Source organism: Dromiciops gliroides, chromosome 1, assembly GCF_019393635.1.
Source record: "Dromiciops gliroides isolate mDroGli1 chromosome 1, mDroGli1.pri, whole genome shotgun sequence".
NCBI classification, from domain to species: Eukaryota; Metazoa; Chordata; class Mammalia; order Microbiotheria; family Microbiotheriidae; genus Dromiciops; species Dromiciops gliroides.
This window is the reverse complement of record NC_057861.1, coordinates 288,037,167-288,060,256: the sequence shown is the minus strand read 5'-3', so window position 1 is coordinate 288,060,256 and position 23,090 is coordinate 288,037,167. Positions and strand designations below refer to the sequence as shown.

The 23,090-nt window shown below is 32.9% G+C and overlaps 1 protein-coding gene across 3 annotated transcripts in view; it reads right to left on the bottom strand.

Moving 5' to 3' along the window:
• The window catches only part of HNF4G (hepatocyte nuclear factor 4 gamma), a 164,384-nt gene that overhangs the window by 3,623 nt on the left and 137,671 nt on the right, over positions 1-23,090 (bottom strand). The window contains exons 2-10 of one of the 3 annotated variants that reach the window (XM_043979625.1): positions 18,034-18,205; positions 16,057-16,095; positions 15,232-15,326; positions 12,095-12,201; positions 7,966-8,121; positions 5,195-5,282; positions 2,981-3,133; positions 2,363-2,599; positions 1,277-1,399 (exon numbers count right to left, since the gene is read on the bottom strand). In XM_043979625.1, coding sequence (XP_043835560.1) covers positions 1,277-1,399; positions 2,363-2,599; positions 2,981-3,133; positions 5,195-5,282; positions 7,966-8,121; positions 12,095-12,201; positions 15,232-15,326; positions 16,057-16,095; positions 18,034-18,179 — 1,144 coding nt within the window. In that variant the 5' untranslated portion in view covers positions 18,180-18,205. Of the gene's footprint in view, positions 1-1,276; positions 1,400-2,362; positions 2,600-2,980; positions 3,134-5,194; positions 5,283-7,965; positions 8,122-12,094; positions 12,202-15,231; positions 15,327-16,056; positions 16,096-18,033; positions 18,206-20,240; positions 20,359-23,090 lie in introns of those variants that run through there. The other 2 variants (XM_043979627.1, XM_043979626.1) reach the window with 2 other exon arrangements.

Below are 23,090 nucleotides of genomic sequence, written 5' to 3'. Positions count from 1 at the left end.
TACTAAAAAAACAACTATAAATTCTTTCAGGAATATGTTAGAGGCCTTATTTTGTCTTTTGGCTATTATCTATGGATCTATGACTGTGGAGGCAATATGATATATAATGGAGTCCTGGGAAACATATATGTGTGTGTGTGTATATGTATAAGATCTAGATAAAACAGGTGTTTTTTTTAATTGTCAAACACTCGAAACCAAAAATGTTAAAAGTGAACAGATATAATATAAGGTGATGGTCTAATTAAATATTAGTTTGTAAGAAAAGAAAGATAAAAGGAGAGTCTGGTAAGGCTTAAATGTTGTTTGGAATACCAGATCTAATTTTAAGAAAGTAGAAGACTGATTTTTTTTATTGGGAAAATACAGATTCTCTAGCTAATGTTAGGATTAACCTGTGGGGCTAGTTGCTATTTTTGATGCTTATGAGTATGTTGGCATGCTTTATTTTCAAAGTTTATGAATAACCCACATCATTCAGGAAGAACAGTGCCACAGACTCCTATATAGCCTTGAGCTAGTTAGAGAAGTTCTCTTTCTCAGTTGCCCTGGCTATAAAATGGAAAAGCTAATATCATCGGTGGAGAAAGGAAACAAAATAAACGTTTCTAAATTACTCTAAAGACCTATTGATGTCATATAATTTCTAAAATTGTTATCTTTTAAGAATTTTGATTAAATTATATTGAAATTGACTACTTAGTACCATGAGTTTATAAGTTACAGTACTTATATTAATGGAAACATTAAAATAAAATCATTTTTCTCAGTAGTTTGACATATATAGCTTGGATGTTTTAAGGAATTTGGGATTAGTCATATCTTGGCACTGCCTCAAAAGAAGATACTTCTTATGATATTTGTTATAAAATTAGGAGATTGCTATCCCATCAATAGATTGGTATACCATAATTGGTTTCTTTGGCCTCTATAGATATGTTCAGATAAGATGAAAATATGCAATAATTAATCATTGTATTGATGGCATTCTCTCTTACTTTTAGCTTCAAAGTATGTTAATATTATCTTATTTTCTTTTCACAACAAACATATCAGTTAGAAAAGGGCAGTTTGCCTGACTGTCATCTTATGATGGTGAATTGAGATTTAAGGAGGTTAACTGACTTGCTAGATGACCAGCTACTGGTATATACTTAAATAGAAACCAGAGGGCAAATTTTTTTCCCTCTAGCCTGGGCTCTTTTTATCAAATGCAAAGGATTATCAAGTCAAAAGCTTAGGAGATACCAAGATGGAAAGTTCACTTATTACTTACAGATCTGTTCTGTGTGCACTGGGGTTGACATAGAGCTTATAAGTATAGTTTGCCCGGTTAATGGATCTTGGGATAAATGAGGATGCACAGGATGATGAAGATGGCTAGTCTCATTAGAAGCACCTAAAATATAATGAACATGTTAGTATTAGTGATATTTGTGGATAGCAAGCTCACTTTGGACCAAATATTCTTATTGGCATCTCACATGTTGCTGCTATTGCAAATTGCCTTTTGGGAATTCAATAATAAATTAACGGGAACAGTACCATTTTAAGTACAATGCCTGCTTCACTGTACACTGCTTAAATTAATGCTGTATTTCATAATGCTTTATATTAATAAAGGGCCTTGCCTATCTCTTCCTGGAATCATTATGGAGTTTGGTTGCCATTAAGGGAATTCTAAGAACCTGGTTAGTAACATTTGACGTAATCCTAATATCATGAGTTATTTATATTTTGGAATAAGGGCATAAGGATATGTCAAATAATATGGAAGGAAAGGAATCTTTACAGTAGATTTAATCTAGATCAAAATAAAGAGTTTTTTTTAAAAAACGGTCTTAACTAACACCTTGCATTAATTGCATTGATGCAATATCTATTTTTTCCCTTTCAGTGATTGCTTAATAGTTTTCCTCACTGAATTGTTTTAAAGGGTACTTATAATGAATAATTATGTAGCATTTCTATTTCAATGTCCTAATGTTGTGAATTAGCAGAGCAGAGATCCAAAAGAAAAACTATAACATTCTTGGTGGTAGTGTCAAAAAAAAAATAGTTAATCACAATGACCATGTTTTGAAGGGTTTGTCTATCGTGAAAAGAGTCCATGTGGAGCAATGGTGACATAACTAGTATTCATATGAGCATATTTCAAATCTCTATATAATCACAAGGCTTTCTTCACAACATATGAAAATTAAATTTCATATATCATTGCAAATGGAAAGAAAAAATAGCACCTAGAGACATCAAAGAGCAAAATAAATATTGCCAAAATAAAAAGAAGGCAAACTAATTCCTAAGTACTTAATGCAATGGTAATTAGTGTCATAGAAATTCTTATACTTAAAATAATTACCTCCTAGTAACATTTCCTGAAGTAAATTGTCGATTTTAACCATCCCAAACAGTTTGACAAATTGTATTTGTTCGATCATTTGCCAAGTGATGCTCTGCAGTGTAGGGAGGAGCAAAAGCAACTCGCCAAACCTTCCCCGGGAATCATATTGTCGGTCGTTGATATAGTCCTCTAAACTGATCTGGACTTGGAATCGCATGTTCTTTATTTTCACTGGGTCACTTAATCCCTTTGCATCTAGAAAAGAAAAAAAAGAAAGGAAAGAAAGAAGTTACCAAGTTGGAACTGTAGGAATAAAGTTAGTATGGCAGAGTAGCTTGGCTGCTGAACTTTGAACCAGAAAGACTTGGGTTAAAATCTTCCTTCTGACAGTCTTAATGTGGGGGGGTCCTTGGCCAATTCAGTTGACTTCACTGAATCTCAGGTATTTTTGCCTTTTTTTCTGTTTAATGAAAGGGTTCAACTTAATGGCTACTTGGGTCTCTTCCAGATTTAAATTATATTATTATGTGATTAAGGGGAAGCAAAACATAGCACAACAAAAAATATTATAGTAAAGTTAATTCAATAAATCATTTAATTGTGATTTTCTTTTGAAAAGCACATCTGAAAACAAACCTGGGTCAAAAAACACAATTGCCTTCAGACAAGCATATTCATTGTCATCGATCTGAATTTCCTGAAATGGGCGGACTAGCTCATCTAGAACGCGATTGGCTACACGACTAATCTCCACCTCACAGCTGTTGCGATGAATGATGTGGTTGTTACCTAGAGGAGGAGAACATATTAGAAACAATATAGTATCATCAAGTGTTTCCTTTTTTTTCTAAATCCAAAGAACTTTTAAAATGGTTAAACTTTTGAAGACCTCAACAAAAACAGACAACCACTAGAGCGCACACACAGAAAAAGTTCATGAAAAAAATATTCAAGACCTTGTAAAGGATCAATAACATTTATAATGCGATTACATGTATTTGAATAGCTTCACTCACTGGTGATAACACTGGTGAGCAGGCTTATAACGAGCTAAGAATTTGCAAAGGAAAGCAAAACATAATGATTAACTTTCAGTTCTGTCAGTCATCTCTCAGTGTCTAACTCATTAATGAAGAATATATAAAAGTTAAAGAGCCTGAAGAGGTTACACTGAAGAAAAATAAGAGCTGAGAGTGCTTTGGTTGCTAGATGTTCTTCCAAATAATCACTATTACATGACCATTCTCAGAAGCAGAGGAAAATGGTTTTAACTTTCAAAGATTAACAGGATCCTTAGCATAGTTAAATTGAATACTCCCTGTGTACTTTTTAATTCTCCCATTCTGTAACTACAAGTGATGGATTAAATTATGTAATAAACATTGGACTGTTAACATCAGGTAATCATTTATTAATAAAATGTGAAGAAATGGAGGCCATCATCCATATGAAGTAAATCTTAATGTGAGGATATGTACAAAGTGATTTACAAACTTTAAAGCATTATAGAACTGTTAGCTGTTCTTAATAGTGATATTAATTCTCGGGTATCTATCTATACAAAGGTGGTTACATATTTCCTTTTCTGTCTGTTCTGAAAAGTCATTTACCTAAAAATGCCAGATTAAAGTACCTTACAAAGGTTTAGTGACAATTCCTTCCCATTCCAATAGTATATTCAGCACCATGATGATACAATTTTATTGTTGTTCAATATTGATTTTAATGTTTAACAACTGGCTTTTCAAAAATATACACCATACTTTTAGGTTTACTATTTCCTATTATTACTATTATTTACTATTAACATCACTCTCCCAATTCCAGACACTCCACAAAATAAATCAAGCCCTGATTTGCTCATTTTTGAGCTATAAATGATCACTTTCAACATATAACCATCGGGTTCCATTAATTGGTCTGAGCTGGATCTAGCATATCTCTGCAGTACTAGATATGAATTTATACTTAGTGCCTCAGTCATAATGGGTGACAAAACGTCTACTGAACCACAATAACTAATACTATATTAAAGGCATTGCACAAATGCCAGAAGGGAAGCAACAAGTGTATCATCCTCAGATAAGTCTTCAACAGTTTCACTGACCATCCACCTTTGTAAGTTGAAGGCGGCAAGGCAGCATGGATACAATAAGGAAATTATTTTCACAATGCTAACAAAAGCTATTTATTTCTTAAAATTGATTGCTGCTGGATAATAAATATTAATACTTCTTCCCCTTTTCTATTAAAAATGAATATGTAGGTCTGATCATGTATGATGTGATTAATTTTTCCCCATTTGGATTGATACAGATCATTATGGTCATTTAAACTATAGGAGATGAACTTGTACCTTGCACATGTTTTTAGGATAATAGGATCATAAATTTAGAACTGAAAGGGACCTTATGAGGTATATAGCCTATATACTTCATATTACTGATAAGGAAACTAAGAGCCAGAGAGGTAAGGTAATTGCTTACGTTCACAGAGCTAATAAATATGAGTATAAAGATTTGAACTCATATCCTCGGACCCAGCACTCTTTCCACTGTTCCATGCTCCATCAAAAACCATTCTACTGCAATTATCATTAATAGAAATCAGATCAGTGGATACACAAAACCATTGCATTTTTAGAATCAGAAACTTTAAAAAGTACATTAGAGGACATCAACCAAAGACAAATATCCAGACAAAACCTGGATTTGAAATTTTTCATGTGTGTGCTGATAGACCTCTATTCGCAAGACTCCAAACAAATTAGTACATTAATCAAAGAAAAAATTAACATATGCAAGAATATGTGCCCGGCCTTATACATGATGGCATTCACTAGATACTTACCCAAAAGTAAGATGTCTTTATACATCATGGATCTCTTTGTAGCACCAAGCAATAGGTGCTCTCCTGCATGTGCTCTTAAAAGTGCAACCTTAATGAAAAAGTCAAAGGTTATTGTTATTATTATTAATTATTATTATGCATTTATACAGTACTTTAGGGCTCATAAAGTACTTTAGAAATAATTGGATTTTCAAAAAAATCATATTAATTATGTGCTATTATTATTCTCATTTTTAGATGAAGAAGAAAGATAAGAGAAGTTAATTTACTTGCCCACAGTCACACAGCTACTAAGTGTCTAAGTTAGCATTTGAAACCAGGTCTTCCTAATTCCAAATCCAACACTCTATCTACTATGATATCTAGTTCTTTAATAAACATATTAAGTAATAAATAAAACATCTAGTATAATAAGAAACTGATTAATTTACAGACTTCTGTGTCCCTGGCAGCCCATTAATTGTTTTAACTAACTAGAATAATCAAAATATCCTGGTATTCTGGCCTTAAAATCAGTACCTTGGGGCTACCAAACTCCCAATAATAATCTTTTAATTTCTACCTTTTATATTCATATTCATCATTATTAATTCATATCTTTATCTATTCGGCAAACATTTATTAAGCACTCACCCCGTGTTAAGTCATTGTGTGAGGCACAGGGCACAATGGTTATAACTAGTGATCTAATAAATGCTGCACACTTAATGAGGGAAACACAGTGTCTGTCCATTAGTAAATGGAAGCTACTTTTAGGATGTGGCTACATTTCTACCTTTAAAGAAAATGAAGTAGTCACATATTTCATTTTCCTGTCCATGCATCAGAATTTATCAGAAGGGCATCAACAACAAAAAATACTACATGTAAGTGTTAAAATCCTGTTCGTGTTGTTTAGGTTATGATACTGGCATGTCTCAGCATTTTCACTATCCCAACTCTAACAAAACCTATAGAACAAAGCTATCTTTATGAGAGGTCAATAAATGTGATTCATACCAGGAAGGTAGTTAAGAGGAACATTTTAAAAATCATTTCACATTTTGTAGTTCTAGCAACTTGGTAAGTAGCTCTCTTCAAAATATAAGTTAAGCTTTCCAGGCCAATTTATTTTTAGTTGTGTAAATATATATATATATATATATATATATATATATATATATATATATATATATATATATATATATATACACATATATATATATACACATATATACATATATATATATATACACACATATATATATATATATACATATATATATATATATACATATTGGTTTTTTACTCTTTCTGTAATTGTAAAGGATTTCAGACTTCTTCTCCCCCACCCCAAGTTGCTTTTTTTTTTTATTTCCTTAATTCTGGGACACAAAGATAAAGATCATTTGCAAAGGGGTGTGGAAATATCACTACATTGGGTGTGGCATATTATCTGGGGATATTAAGTATAGGAGAATGAAGAAAACATAGATTTTTTTTCTGGCTATATCATGTAAGAGAAATGATTAACTTATTAAGAACAGGATATGAAGGGGTTTTAAATGTATGTAAAACTAAGTATCTAACTTGATTTGCTCAAAAGATTTTATAAATCCTAATCTTCAGTTTAAAAACACTGGACAACATTTATAGGAAAAATATTCTCAAATTTGATATTTCTTACACTCCTTATTTTCTGGATGTTAAGTCAATATAGTGACATCTTTAAAAGACTCATGCAAAAAAAAAAAAAAAGACATGCAAAAAACAGTAAATCATTCACAACAATGAGTACCAGGAAGAAAACATTTAAATACCAGCAGAGCACAAGAACAAGCATGTGCTTCCAACACACTAGACACTCAAAATGTTCTGTGACAGTCTCCTGGAATAGGTTTTGCACCATGCTGACAAATCTTTTTGAGCTAACTTCATAGCCTAATAACTTGAAGTCTATATTGAATATCAACATTTTGAGGGACTTTCCACAACCCATTTTTCCCTAAATGTGAATAAGAATATCTATAATATTGTGGAGAATAGACTAAGAGGACGTGACAGCTGTTAAATTACTTTAGAGATCATTAGGTTGAGTGTTTGTAGATAAGGAAACTAAGTCACAGAGAAGTTAAATGATTTATTTGCTCATGGTCACATATATGATTGAAGCCAGAATCAGGATTGTAAGTTGGGTACTAATGTAGTACTCTTTCCATTCTGCTCTGAGGGCTCCCCATCATAGTTATTTAAATAGAATCTTAAAATTGGGAAGCACTTCAGGGGTTAAATAGTTCAACCTTCACCTGAAGCACGAATCTCCTCTATAACATTGCTGACAAGAGGTCAACCAATTTTATTTGCCAAGCTCACTACTTCTAGGGACTAAAATAATTTCTAGGATTTCCTTTGCACAAGAAATTTCAGAGCTCTCCAAGTGTACATTTAAAAAATAATGACATTATGATCTTTGCTCTGTGACATTCTTTTCAGAAGTTTTAACCCAAGTAATTCTTTGACTTACCTAGAACCAACCAATAGCAACACTACCAATGATTGCTTTAAGAGTACACACACACACACAAACACACACACAATATTCATTTATGTGATGAATTAACCCTATGTACATTTTCTCTAGGATCTCAGGAAAAAATCTGCTTATTGGCTTTAGGAAAACACTTTAAACCTCATCAGAAATAATAAAGGCTGTTTGTCAATCCAACTGAATGAACAGAAACATTTTAACCCAACATTTCCTTTGTGGTTTTCATGATTGACTTAATGTATACCTGATCATCCAAAGGCAACTCACAGAAGGCAGGGATATATTTAGCCCACTCCACCAGCACTAATAGTTGCTGCTTCATTGATTCACAGACATCACCAATACTCGCAATTTTCTTAACATTTATGTCAGCATTTGCACTGGGGCTTGAAACTGGAATCTAACAAGAAGAAGAATATTACATTCATCAGTTATATAAAATACTTTTAAACTATTTTCATTTCCTAATTGTTGATTTAAGAAGTCACTGAAGCTATGATTGTCAAAATCCAAATATCTTGAAATTGTGTAAATATTTGCTCTTTGCCTTCATGTATGAAGTTGTTCAAAAGGAATGTTCAGTTCAACAAATAATAAATGAGAACCTACTACGTACAAAGTCCTCTGTAATGTCTTGTATATACTTGATGCTGTATTACACATAGGTCAGTTATTTTGCTGATAGTATTTGGTTTTTCATGTACTGACCAACTTTTCTAGAGAACTTCATCTCCCATCTCCATCCCTTGCCAATGGTACCCCCATCTGGAATGTATTCTCTCATTATTTTCCTCTACCTCAGAAAATTGTCATTCTTCAAGATGTAGATTAAGTAACATTTTCTGAATGAAACTTTTCCTGATTCCTGAAACCACTAGTCCTATCTCTCTCAAACCATCCTTTGTTTAACTATTTTGCATTTATTCTCCTTATATTAATTCACTTGTGTTGACTTCATTGTTGTATGTTATGAGACCTAGACAGTCTAACAATATAATGCCAGAAATCTGAATTCCATTTGAATTGTTTACAAAAATTCTGAAGATTACCAGGAAATATAAGGTACCCAATACTAAGGCCCTCTCTTGTGCTGAAATGCCAAGCACTCAAACTCTATTGCAGAGAGCACAACTCTGATGGGCAGGCCACATTTCCTCAATAAAATGGATATTTACCTAAAAGACTATTTTATGAAGAACTTGCACAAGGCAAGCACTCTCATAGAGGTCAGAAAAAGTGGTACAATGATACTCTCAAGGTCTCCCTGAAGAACTTTATTATCAATTGTGAGACATGGGAGACCGCCTGGCATGGCAACTCGACATCAAAGAAGGTACTGTGCTCCATGAGCAAAGCAGAATCACAGTAGTACAAAGGAAATGTGAGATGCACAAATTTAGAGACATCTCTATCCCAAGTGTTCAAAGGGATTATGTGTGTCAGCCCTGTGGGAGAGCCTTCCAGGATCTTTTTTGGACTGAACATTCACAGTTGGACACACTGTCCCTTGACCCCCAAATCACGATATTATTGGTCCTCTTAGAGTACAAAGGATGAACAACATAATGCAATATTTATCCCATTTTAGTAATATATGTAATTGTGGGCTCCCTTCTTAGAATGTAACCTCCATATAAATAAGGATTGTTTGATTCATGATGGATATCTCTAGGACCTAGACTAGTGCCTGAAACATAAGATAATGCTGAATTAATACTTGCTGATTTTTTAACATAGTTACTTTTTATTGCTGGAAGATCATAATTGGGGGTGGGGGTGTGACTTAGGTTATTCTTCATTCAAAATAGCTGTTTACATAGACTTATGGTCCATGACCAGTTAAATTCTAAGGTTTGCTTTCTGAATGAGGGGAAAAAGTTTCGATTCAAATGGTTTCAGTAAAACTGCATCAAAATGACATGTAAAGTTTCACTAAGAAAATCATAGCAATAGTAATGCTGCTAAAAGTCTAGCAATTATAAACCAAGGACTCTATAGTTTATATAGGAAGCTCAGTGGAACAAGAGATAAAGCTCTGGACCTGGAGTCGTGATGAGCTGAGTTCAAATCCTAAATCAGACACTTAGTAGCTGTGTGATCTGGGCAAGTCATTTAACCACTGTCTGCCTCACTTTTCTCATTTGTAACATGAGAATAATAATAGTACCTCCCAGTGAGGTTGTAAAGATCAAATAGGACAACATTTGTAAAGGGTTTAGTAAACATTAAAGTGTTATGTAACTTTGCCAACACTGTGTTGGGAGTTTATGTCTGAAAGAGAAGCAAAATTTTAACTCATTTAAACTGGCAAATACTTATTAAGTGTCTCCTAAGTGTAAAGCATTTTCTGGGTAAGTCCTGTGGAAATAAAACATATTAAACCTGGTTAAAAGTATTATTAAAATATAAAGTTTTCCTAGGACACTGACATTTAAATGGTGCAAAAATTCAATGACTTGAGTTTAATACTTGAGAAAAATAATTGAAGAAAATAGTAAGGTACCAGTTATTTTTAATAATACACACCTGGGAACCTGCATCACAACCAGTCCTCCATCCTGTTTAACAAAATTTGTCTGTAGTGTATATCGCATTATTTTTACATTATTACATTATTACAAAGTTTGATTAGGGGAGTAATCCATGCTGCTTACTCTGGGCGCCAACATCCTTAGTTGTAAATTTAGATATAAATTATGCCTTGATGGAGCTTCTGTGTTTGAGAGGGTGATAAAACTAATTTGTAGAAAAAGGTGAATGGTGGGCTACAATTTAATAATTCAATCATTGCTTATTGAAAACCTACTATGTTACTGGTAGTATACAGCCTTGTGACTCTGAGAATGGGCTTTACAAGCATTGGTCTCTTTGCTATTCCTCAAGCAAGAAACTCCATCTCTTACTCCTCTTGGCATTTTCACTAGCTGCCCCCCCTTGCCTGAAGTACTCTCTATCTCTTCATTCTGGACACCCTGGCTGCTTTCAAGTGTCAGCTGAAATCCTGTTCTACAAGAAGCCTTTCCCAACCTCCCTTAATTCTAGTGTCTTCCTTCTATTGATTATCTCCTATTGTCTCCAATGTATATATCATGTTTGTACCTAGTTGTTTGCATAGTTGCTTGCCCCCATTAGACTGTGTACTCCTTGAGAGCAGGGACTATTTTATGGCTTTCTTTGTATACCCAGGCCTTAGCACAGTGTCTCACCAGACTTAATAAGTGCATAATGGCTATCTAAAATGAATACATCTAAAATAGTCTAGTAAAATGCAAAAGTTATGAAGTTCTGAGCTTCTTTTATTAAAAATGGCACTGCTTCTGAAAATAATTACTTTATATGTGATATGCTTGTATATGTTCAGTGGTGACCTTTTTATGTATAATTGAGGAAAAAAAGTGTCTCATGACAGATGCTTCATTCTAGATGTTCCAAGTCATAGAATGCAAAGGTAAGATTGATCTATCCTAGAATTCTGAGAAATGTTTCCTGATGGATGTGCGTTTTTTTTAGAATTTCTGGTTGTATCCAAGTTAGAACCAAACAATTTAACAAGCTAAACAAACAAAGAACATGGGAGTCAAAGTTGGCATACTATGCATATTTATAAAAACAAAGTCAGAGATTCATTCAACCCACATTTCTTTTAGTCACAAACAAAATATTGTGAATCAACAGTTATAAGGCTTCCAGAGAAATTTCTCCCCAAATTCAGGAGACATCAAAAAAAGAACCTTATTTCTTTCTTTCAATTGTTTCACTCAGAAATGATTTTTCCTCCTCCCGATCAAAATCACCAGCAGAGATTCCAGCTGATTCTCATTCCTCAACCCCACAGATATGATTTAGGACTTAAAAGAAGAACAAAGAATTGATGAGGAAAAATCCATACAAAATCATGGCCAAGCTCTCAATTAGAGACCAGCACATTATACCCCAAGAAGAGCTCAGTGTCTAAACTGATTAGTCAGTTTGTGTATTTTTTTTCTTACCACCTTCTAAATAAAGACAGACAGGATAGAAAACCAATGTCCTCACCTGAGACTGTACCCTGCTCACCCCTGGTACCTTTTGCCAACCCTCCCCTACTCTAGCTTCCAAGATTGCTTGACCCTGGAACTGTAGGTTTTCCCTGGATTCATCATGACCAGGAACTAGATACCAAAATAAATCTAAATATGCTTGTTTTGAGTGATTCCTTCAAACTTGGTAGTAAGTCCTCAAATAAAAAGCCTTAATTCCTAAGAAACCCCATCATCCATCAAATCAACCTTATATCCTTCCCACTTCTCCACCTCCCAAATGAAACATTTTCAAGGAGATAAACCACCTGTCTCCTACAAACAGGATGAGGGTAACATGTAACCAGTACATACCTGACGAGAAAGAGCTTCAGCTTGTGCCAATGTATTAATAGAGGGAATGTTGCTGCCTTCAAAGTTATTTCTCCTTGTGCTTATCCTGTCTCGTTCATTTTGCACGGCTAGAATGCAATAAACAAATGATTTAATTACTTGAAATTTATATACATGCAAATATGTGGCAGGTATATGGGATTTAGAAATCATAATAGTTTACACATATGTGGTTTTGTAAAGTTTATATAGCCTACATTATCTCATTTGATTCTTAAAGCAACTCTGTGGAGTAGATAATTTATTATTCCCATTTTATAGAAAAGGAACTAAAACTCAGAGATGTTGACTTACTTGCCTAAAATCACAAAGTTAAGTCATTAGTAGAGCAGGAATTTGGATAACAATATTCAGATCAGAAGTGGATCTCTTTTCCCAATACCGCTTTGCTACCAGACTTAAGTGGCTGATAGCCCTGAGAAGGGCAACCCTGAAAAGCGGGGAGGTATGACTTATGTTCTTTTAGCTAGTATTTGTCACTTTAAAAAGTAGTAACAGACAGCCTTGTCTCCGGAGATAATGAAACACTGGGATTTAAGGTGTTTCATGTTACCACATGCTGCAGAAAATGTTGGGTCAGCCATTCTGCCCTGCTATATTTTGAATAGTCTGCATTCTACTCCTTTCTAAGTTAATAAAACTGTAAGATAACTAGGGAAAGGGAATTGTCTCTAATGCTGACTAGGTCAAAGAGTAGAACATATTCACTGACAGAAGATGTGAATCATAGAAATTCTAAAATTTCCTTTTCTTCCTGTGAGAAACACTAGGGCAAGAATAGGAAATAACTAAATCTATTCCTATGGTCATTTTAAGCCTATAATCTTGTGGTTATCCTTGGAGACCCTGGATTCTTGAGCAGTTTACTAAACATTCATGAAGGAAAAAAGTTTCAAGCAGGTGGCTTTTTTCCCTGTGGACTCCAAAAGGGTAGAGGAGAAAAAAAAGCTTCTTGAAAGCTAAGGTATCTCAGTGACTACACTTGAATCCGAGAGAAACCAAGCTTACTTCATTCAGCTGTGGGGAGAGAAAGATGAATTATAGAAAAATTACATTTCCCCATAAATGCTTAACCAGATTTATGCAAAGAATGATAAGGAAGCATAACAAATGATTGTATTAAGTCATATATGTTCTGATAACAATAAATGAGTCTTAGCATCTTTTAGGGGCAGTATATACACAGTTACAACTACTTTATTCAGAATGATACCCCACAGTCACCAAGCAGTCTTTATTTGAATAACCTAAATAAGCAATTTTAGAGACTTCAGTTATATAGACTGACTGACTACACTACAGACAGATCGATGATAGACAAGTTAGAGAGACAGAGAGACAGAGACAGAGGGAAAGACAGACATGTGTGTGCATTTTGCCCTTTGTTGTTTAGCTGTAGTATTAGATGATGGGGTCATTTGATCTTACCATTTTCATAAAATAAACCTACTTACACAGCAGAATTTAGAAGCATGCCCAACACTATGAGTCAATATAACATATAATGGAAAGAACACTGCTCAGCAGAAAGCCTGAATTTGAATCATGATTCTACTACTTCTTATATGAGCTTGGGCAAGTCCTAAGTTATAGTTACAAGTTACAAGTTACAAGTTACAGTCTCTTTATCTGTAAAGTAAGGTGGTCAGATTAGATAATCACTGAAATTCCTTACAACTCTGCCTTCTATGATATATTAATCAATTAATCAATTATGTCAGCTAAAGAGGGAACCCATAGGTGTTTTTTTTCTTTTTTTTTCTTTTTTGTGGGGCAATGAGGGTTAAGTGACTTGCCCAGAGTCACACAGCTAGTAAGTGTCAAGTGTCTGAGGCCGGATTTGAACTCAGGTACTCCTGAATCCAGGGCTGGTGCTTTATCCACTGCACCATCTAGCTGCCCCGAACCTATGGTTCTTAAGAGGCCAGTTTTTACACTGGAAAACTCTAAAGTTTTATTATTGTTAAAAAATATTTACTGGTAGGTTACAATTTTTTGTTCCTCTAACCTAAGTCTTAATTTGCAGAGGAAAACATTTATTTACCAAGGATATATAAGAAGTTGGATGATGACATTCTGAGTTTCTTTTTTAAATAACCTTTAGATAAAATTTTCAAAATATAATAATGTGGAAAAGTATTCAGTTTTCTTCCATTTTCTGAATGTATTCCTGACCACCTTATAAAATATTTTCATATGACTCTATAAAGAATGTCAAGCATATGCACTTTTAAAACCTCCTCATTGGAATTAATACTTAAATAGTAATTCTAGGTAAAGTAGAATGTATGATTTCCATATTCATATAGCACAAAAGTAATCATTTACATTCAAAATGTTCTTAATATACATTTAAATACACACATATGATAAATGTATATCAAAAAGTTAAGTGCTTCAACTTTTTTTTTCTTTCTAAAGGAACCACAGTGAAGGATTAAGCTTGGTAGTAAGGCTGAATGGGAATCATTCACAAAATCACCAATTAATCTTATAATCTATTAAGTATGACCTTTTAGAAAGACTTTTGAGGAAAAAGATGCAAATAGAAGAATGTTATTACTACAGGTTCTATGCTTTTAGTTTTCTACTTTCTCTTTTGGGGGGTGGCACTGTGCTGACTGAATTAAGTGAAATTTGGGAAATCTAAACAGTCTAAATCACAGGGATAGAAAAATGGGTGTAAAATGATTTTCTTTAGCAAATTATTACTTTGAGGTGGAAATTCTGTGGCTAAGTGCTTCATAAGGAGCTTGCTTTTGTGTGTGGTATACATGCTGTGAAACTGATAGGCAGAAAATATTATTCCTATTATGTGTTTTCAAATGCTCTGATTTTATTCAACACATATGTTCTTATACATAACCTACTTAGAAGGTAAGAAAATACATCAGACAGATGTATTATTTAATCTCAAAGTAAACTATATGATACGATTATTTAAAATAAATAGATTATTCATTTTTAAAAGCATGTTGGTAAAGTTGCTATAACACTACTGATAGTTATTTTGTCTTTTCTTTTCCTAACACTAAACTTGAAACCTTGATTGGGTGACAATGATGTTGCTGGGCATATTCTAACAAAAGGAAAATTACCTTCTTTCTTCATTCCTGCTCGAAAACACTTTTTTAAACGACAATATCTACACTGATTCCTCTTGTCTTTGTCAACAACACATTGCCGGCTGAACCTATTTGATTAAGAAAAAGATGATACATTATATATTCCTTTGTTAACTTCTATGTTGTAAGAGAAGTAGACTACTTAGAGTACTATATGTGTGTATACATATATATGTATGTGTGTAGCATACATATAAGTAACCATTAAATATTTTATTAAATACAAGTATATGTACATACACATATATGTGTATATGTGTGTGTATATATATATATATATATACACACACACACACACATATATATATATATATATAAACACTGTGTTCATAGATGTATAATGAAATGGGATACAATGAAAGACTTAGTCATTCCCATAAACTATGACTCTATAGGACACCATGACCATCCCAGACCTGGAAAGTGTAAGTCACAACCTCCGTGGAGTCATTATAATGAGCTATAATCATCACATTGTTTATACAGTTATTGTCATATGCACATGGTAATAGCCAGCATGAGTCATTAAAGGTCTTAAGCTTCCTGTACCAAGATATTGGTAGAACACATATTGAAAAGAAGCAGTGAAGAGCAAGCAGCGCACTGAGAATATAAGATTCTTACTTTTAATTTTTCATCTGATTCTCATTATCTCAGCTGTATGATGATGGATAAATAATTTAACTTCACTTAAGTTGTTTGTGAGAAGGTAGTATTTAATATATTTTTATGTATATATATATAAATATATATATGCACACACACACATATATATTGTTTGTTTGTTTCTATACATACATATATATAGTAATTTTCTTCATTCTTCTAATCTTATTTCTACAATTAATTACAAAGAAAAAGAAGTTAAAACTAACTTAAAGGAGTTTAATTTAAATGTAAAAGTATACATGCACTTAAATAATAATATTTCTCAGTGGTCATCTTCATAATTTTTTATCCTCTATGACTTCATTAGTTATTTCCTACAAGGGTAAAAGTACTTTCTAGAGCTCAAATACATTGCATTGCCACTTAAAATAAATATGGTTTAAGAATGAGAGATAAAGTTACTCTTAAAGCAATTCTATAAAGTAACGTTGGCTTTGTCTCAATCAAGGAGGAAAAAGATATTTAATTCAATTAGGTGGTACATTTAATAAGGTCAAAAAGCATCCACAAATGAGGTGATTTGGGTGAGTAAAATTCCAGGAGACCAATAATACCAGCCAGGAAAAGAGACAAAGTATTATTCTGTCAATCTAGAAGTGACAGAACATTTACGATGGGACTAGAGTTTAAGGTAGAAAGCTAAGGAAATGAATTTGAAATGAGCACTAATTAATCTTTATAATTTTCCTATATTTTCTGTGTCTTGTAACCTTTGATCATAAGGACAAAATCCTAAAACCTCCAGTGAATGGAAGTATAGAATTTGCGAAATTTCAAAAGTCATTTTAAAAAATGATTAATTATATGGACAGCAAGAATTGAAGGTTTCACAAATTGGGTATGCCTTTATTCCTGAAATTCACTACAGTAAATAAATAAACAAACTTCTGCTAGTTGAATGTGCTACTCTTGCCCTTTCATGATATTTAAGCCTAAAGTTGTTTCAATCCCAATGTTCCAAAGAGATCTATTTCAATTTCTACCTTCCTGAAAAGTTATTTATCACTAGGGGAGGAGGGGAAGATAAATCATTTATCACAATTATTAGGATTATTTTATATTTAAGGTTATCTTTTGATAAATTAAGAAATCACTCTAAAATTTTTCAGTGTTTCAAATCTAGATTTTCAGATATAAGCTAGTATTAAATTCAAAGTATTTTTATTAAGCAGGAAAACTTTTAAATGTGAGAAAGATTTCATTTTTTAAATGTCATGACACATTTGAAACACAATGGAAGAACTCAGTAAATTTTTTTTTGAGAACTGGATATTAAGAGTTTCAAGGGACTAAAATTATAACATGGTGAACTGTACTAAAGTGAAACAAAACTCGTGATTTCTTTGAAAGCATCTGATTGATTCCCAAGGGGGTATAATCTAATTGAATTTGCCTTTTATCAGAAAGGGAAACATTTTTCCCATTCTAATCTCACCTCTTTTTTAATGGCACATGTTTATACAATACAAATACAACATACATGGAAGACCTGGTTTAGCTAGATAACCAAAGGATCATACTCTATCATTATGTGATAATTTAATAAATACAGTGGGATTAATTGTTCACATTAACATAGCAGTTTTGTTTTTTCTCACAAAACTCCTGAGGTAGGTATCATGAGTATTATTTTCCTTGTTTTACAGAGGACACTAAGACCTCCCTAGATTAAGGTCATATTCTAGATCCATGTGTGGTAAGAGTCTTATTATTCTTTCCATAATATACTTCTTCTCACATACAAGAAAAATGTGACAAATCTCAGTTGCTTAAGTTTTTCAGAAATTGTCCTGTGAATTTTATTTTCTATAGTCACAGAATCTAATTTTAATAACATCAATTTATTTGAGGAAAAAGTATGGTAGAGGAGATTAATTTTATCTATTAGTGCTGGAAGTTAGCATTTTTTCCTGAACACTAACAATTTAACTACAAGAGTATTATATTATGTAGTTTTACATATTAGTTAGGAAAAAAATGTGTTTGTGGATACAAGTCACATATGACTCATTGTTACAAAAATATTTTTTTGTGTAAACCTAAAAACCTCCAAAGTGTATCTAGTACATTGCTATGTTAAGTCTTCAAATGGGACGTTTCAAGTACCTGCAGGAATAAATATGACTCTTTCGAATACTCCGTCTGAAGAAACCTTTGCACCCATCACAACTTGAGGCACCATAGTGTTTTCCAGTGGCTCGATCTCCACATATGGCACAAAGACTGTTGACCCCGTTGTCTGGAGTATTCATGCTGGTTTGTTCAGTGGCAGAACCGTCTTATGGGAAAGAAAATGACATACCCTAATTGAAGTGCACTGTTTATACTGATTTCTTCAGTAAATGTGTCTCATATTCTTAACTTTTTAACCAAATAGTTTTGGGGGTCTACTAAGAATTCAGAGCTATTTACATGTAGATAACAAGAAACCAGAAAACCACAGAGTTTTCGAGCTTGAAAGAGTCTTGGAGACTTTCTTTCCCGGTCTTTCATTTTCTATATAATGAAAGTAAAGCCTAGAATAGTTCAGTGACTGTTCCAAGGTCACACAATAAGTTAGAAACAGAGTTGGAACTAGAACCCAGATTTCTCAGTTCTCACTCCACTGTTCAACCCACTGTGCTATACTACATACTTTAAATCATTTATTTTATTATTTTTTGTTGTTGTTGTTGAGGCAATTGAGGTTAAGTGACTTGCCCAGGGTCACACAGCTAGTAAGTGTTAAGTGTCTGAGGCCAGATTTGAACTCAGGTCCTCCTGACTCCAGGGTTTGTGCTCTATCCATTGTGCCAACTAGCTGCCCCACTTTAAATCATTTTTAAATCTTTTATGAGCATATATAACAATATGTTGTTCACAAAAATTTAGGTTTTTTATGTAAAGTTGCTTTTAAACTTAAAAAAGTAATAAATGAAGAAATTAGAATATTAGAAATTGGACATTTCCAAATTGTCATGTTGTACACAATCTCATAATCACTTATTCCTTTTTCATCTGGAATATTCTGATAATAGCTTATGATATGGTTTATATGAGTATGAAAATTAAACATTTTTCTTATTATTGTTTATTATGACATTAGCATATATTTACTTTTCTTTAGATATTAAAAATTACAGAAGTTGGATATAAAAATTTAACTGTAGCTCTAGCTAAATAATCTCAAGTAGATTATAATACCATATACATTATTCATCACTATATGTATTGAGTCATAAGTAGGTATGGAAACAAAATTTAAATTGAGAACTTCAGTACAAGCTTATTAAAGCCACATCATTTTCCTTACTAAAAATATATATATATATATATATATCCATACCCATAGATATATAAAATTCCTCAGTGAAGTAATATGCATTTTAGAAAAAAAACTTGAAAAAAGTTTTAAAGAACTCAATTTTTGGATGACTGATTTATATATGGTTCTAGATTTACAATTATACTGTCTTATGGTAGGCTAAAATATTATCAATGCCTTGAGTATATCCATCTTCATCAACCTTGAATTCCACACAGATTCCCACAAATACTCTCAGACAATCTCATGAGTTAAAGTTAGTTAATGCAGTTAACAGAATTATAATTTTAAACCCTTCTCAACAGGATTGTTTATTTGATAAAGCATATTGTCAATTTAAAAGATAATGACAAACTAAATTCCATAAAGACTTTACCATTTGTAACTACAATCTGATTTAAAGTTAAAATGTTACACTAGAAAAATACCAAGAGCTTCTTTTGGCTAAACATTAGCTTGTAAAGAGCCATTCTGATAAAAAACTTCAATCCCTTCCATATTATTGATTTTTAGAAAAAAGTAAATAACATATTTATGTGTATAGTATTTTCTCATTAACAGCAAATGAAACTTGTAAAGGTAATAGCCAGTAGGACCAGGCAATAAGCAAAATTTCCACAATATCTATGAAACTTTGTTCCATCTATAATATCTAATATTGTCCCCCAAATATTCAGTCACAGGCAATAATTATTACTTCTTGCTATAACTCACGGTCAACTAAAAGGCTGCTGAAAGCCTCATTTCCCTTATCCCCATCTAACTTAAGACAGGACACTGTAGTTGCTTTATTACCTAGACCAAGGTTTTTCTTTTTCAAATAAACCTAGCCTTAATGTTGTTAACTTGGATTTTGCAATGAAGTGTAAAGATCCTGATTTGTTGCTATAAACGCATTTCCCATATTCTCCACTAATACAACATACCACTACCAAGTTGTTTTGCCCAGTTTAACTTTTCTTGTTGGCTTCTTCCTTTATGACACATCAATGAGCAGATGAGAACTCACCACTTGAATTGTAGAGAATCTGCATAGTTTCAAACTCCAAAGTTGTGTAAGTTGGGTCTAAGACTTCACTGTAGTTTGCTATCTCCATGTCCAGAATTGGTTCTGATCCCCTCATCATTGAATAAGGAAAATCACAAGCAAGTGGCCCAGGAGCTCCAGGGTAGGTAGTGTGAGATGCCTGTTTTGCTTGCAATCCGTGATTGATCATCCAAAGTTAACTGTAACTTAGTGACTTATGTGCTGCAATGGGAGGAGCTGTAAAACTGTAAACTGTTTCTGCCAGGCATGTTCTGCTTGTTGTTTTTTTTTTTTTCCTTCTTCTTTTATGGTATACGAAAGCAATTTCTTGCGATAATCTTGGAATGTTTCATGGAACAACTGCTCTTATCAGCAATACTTAGTGGGCCAGCAAGATTTCTTAAATTGATTTATAGCAAAAGATAACTGATGTCATTGACAGAGAGGTTGAAAAAATAACTTTGCAGTTTTAAACTGTAGTTTAAAATTACATAAAACATACTCTGAAATTAACCTAATTGGTTTTAGTGCTGGAGGAGTATTTGAAACTTGATAAGAAGTATAAATGGCCTTATTTGTACCATATTTAAATCTAAGAAACACTTTCAAGGATTATTACGGTCCTAGGATAAGGTTACCTGTCTATGACTAGAGCTTCTTGCCAGGTGTGAAGTCCAGAATAAAATGTTCCTACCTACAAATTGAGAATAATATTTTTTAGTCTTTTGGAAAAAGATTTGAGATTTTAAGTGAAAGGAATTATGTGATGTAAATGCTGTTTTTCTATGTGTCGATCTAGATGTCATGATCATCATGAGAAGCAACATGGAAGAGTTGAATTGGATTTTGAGTCAGAGGACATGGGTTCAAATCTTACCTGTTACTACTTGATTCACCTTGACCAAGTTACTTAAGGTCTATGTACTTCATTTTCCAAATGTAAAAGGAGTTTGGTCTAGAGGACATATAAGGTCCTGAACAGCTCTGATTCTATTATACTATGATTAAAAATAAATTGTATTTTCACAGAAATTCAAAGTTTTAACTGCTTCATAGTTATAGAATGCTGTGCAGAAGAAGAATGGAGAATTTTAGGATCATCTCTAGTTCAGTATAAATAACATCTGCAAGTACAGGATTAATAACAAGAGGTTAAACTTACTTTTTCTTCAAATTAATTCAAATTAATGAAGATTTTAATTGCTCAAGATGTATAAGGTGCTGTCTTTTAGGTACTGGGGATACAATGACAAAACAAAACAAAAACAGTTCTTAGCCTCAAAGAGACTATGTACATAAAATGAGGCATATTTTAAAATATATATTTCATTATTTTTTTTAGATTATTTGGCATTTAATTGTCTTTATTAATTTGCCTTGTGCCATGTGGTCTAACAAAATACTACATATTGTTCCTTGCACTAAAATTTATTTTTAATAGCAGTACCTTAATTCTGGTGGCACCATTTCAATTTGAAAGCCATATGATTTTAAAAAAACAGGATAATAAAAGTCTTCTAGAGATGAAGATACGTTTAAAAATATTGCTTTGCATTGTGGCTTTTACTGAACCCCACTGCCCTTATCTATAAAACAGAAGGAAATCCAGAAAATGTAAATTTGATGTAACAGCTCACAATAACAATAGTGTCACATACTTTTTGAGATGTTTAAGTATAAAAACACAGTCCTGTAGTTACATGGACCTCAGAACTTCACAAATAATCAGGCATTTTGAAATCTGAGAATATTTTTACGAGTTAAAAGGAACTTTAACGCAGCAAATTTCATCTCTTTACTTTCTGAGATAAAGAAAGATGGACCTGTAAAAATCGAATGACCTCTCCAAATTCAGACAGCCAGTATTTAACAGAGCTGGAAACAGATCCAGTTATTCCAAATCCTAAAGTAGTACTCTTTCCACTGAATGTACTAAGATACTTAGGAATTATATTGCATCCATCCTTAGGGGAGATTACGGATTATTTATATAATTTTTAATGTTTCCCTTTGTATTAATACTAATATTATTTCCTCCTTAAATCTGATTCTTCCTCCCTCTCACTAAATTCATTTAAATTCACTTCAGAATACTTTTGTATACCAGAAGAGAAAATGGAAGAGTAGAATAGAGCATGCAGAAAGTTTACAGTTTTACAGCTTGTCCCACTGAAGCACATAAGTTACTTAGTTACAGTTAACTTTGGATTATTAAGAACAGACTGCAAGCAAAACAGGCATCACATGTCATTTCAGATCCCATGGGACACTTGCTTGTGAATTTCTCAATTCAATGACTAGGGTATCAGGACCAACTCTGGACATGAAGATGATAAAGTACAGTGAAGTCTTAGACCAAGCTGATACTACTTTAAATGAGTTACATTTTACATGTATATCTATTTCTGAACTGTAAGCTTTGATGGTTACATTTTATTACAAAAACATTTTAAGAATTATTTAACGATTATTTTCCATCCTTATTAGCTTTAAAAATGAAAATATGGTCCAATATAGAAATGTCAGAAATTATTCCAAAACTTACCTGGATAATAGTAAACACATTTTGGGTAAGCAGAAAAGAAACATCTAGTATCTAGTATCATCTAACCATAAACATTCATTTAGGCTCAACATGTTCAAAGTTTTACTCATCACTCTTTCCTTAAAATTGGCCTCGCTTCAATTTTCCTATTCCTACTCATGGTCCTACAATTCTGCTTATTACCTCAAACTCCAAAAGATAGGGTTTTGTTTAGCTCTTTCTTCTACCTCACTCCACAGATCAAATCAGGTGTTAAGTCTTATTCATTCTACATTCACAGTATGCCT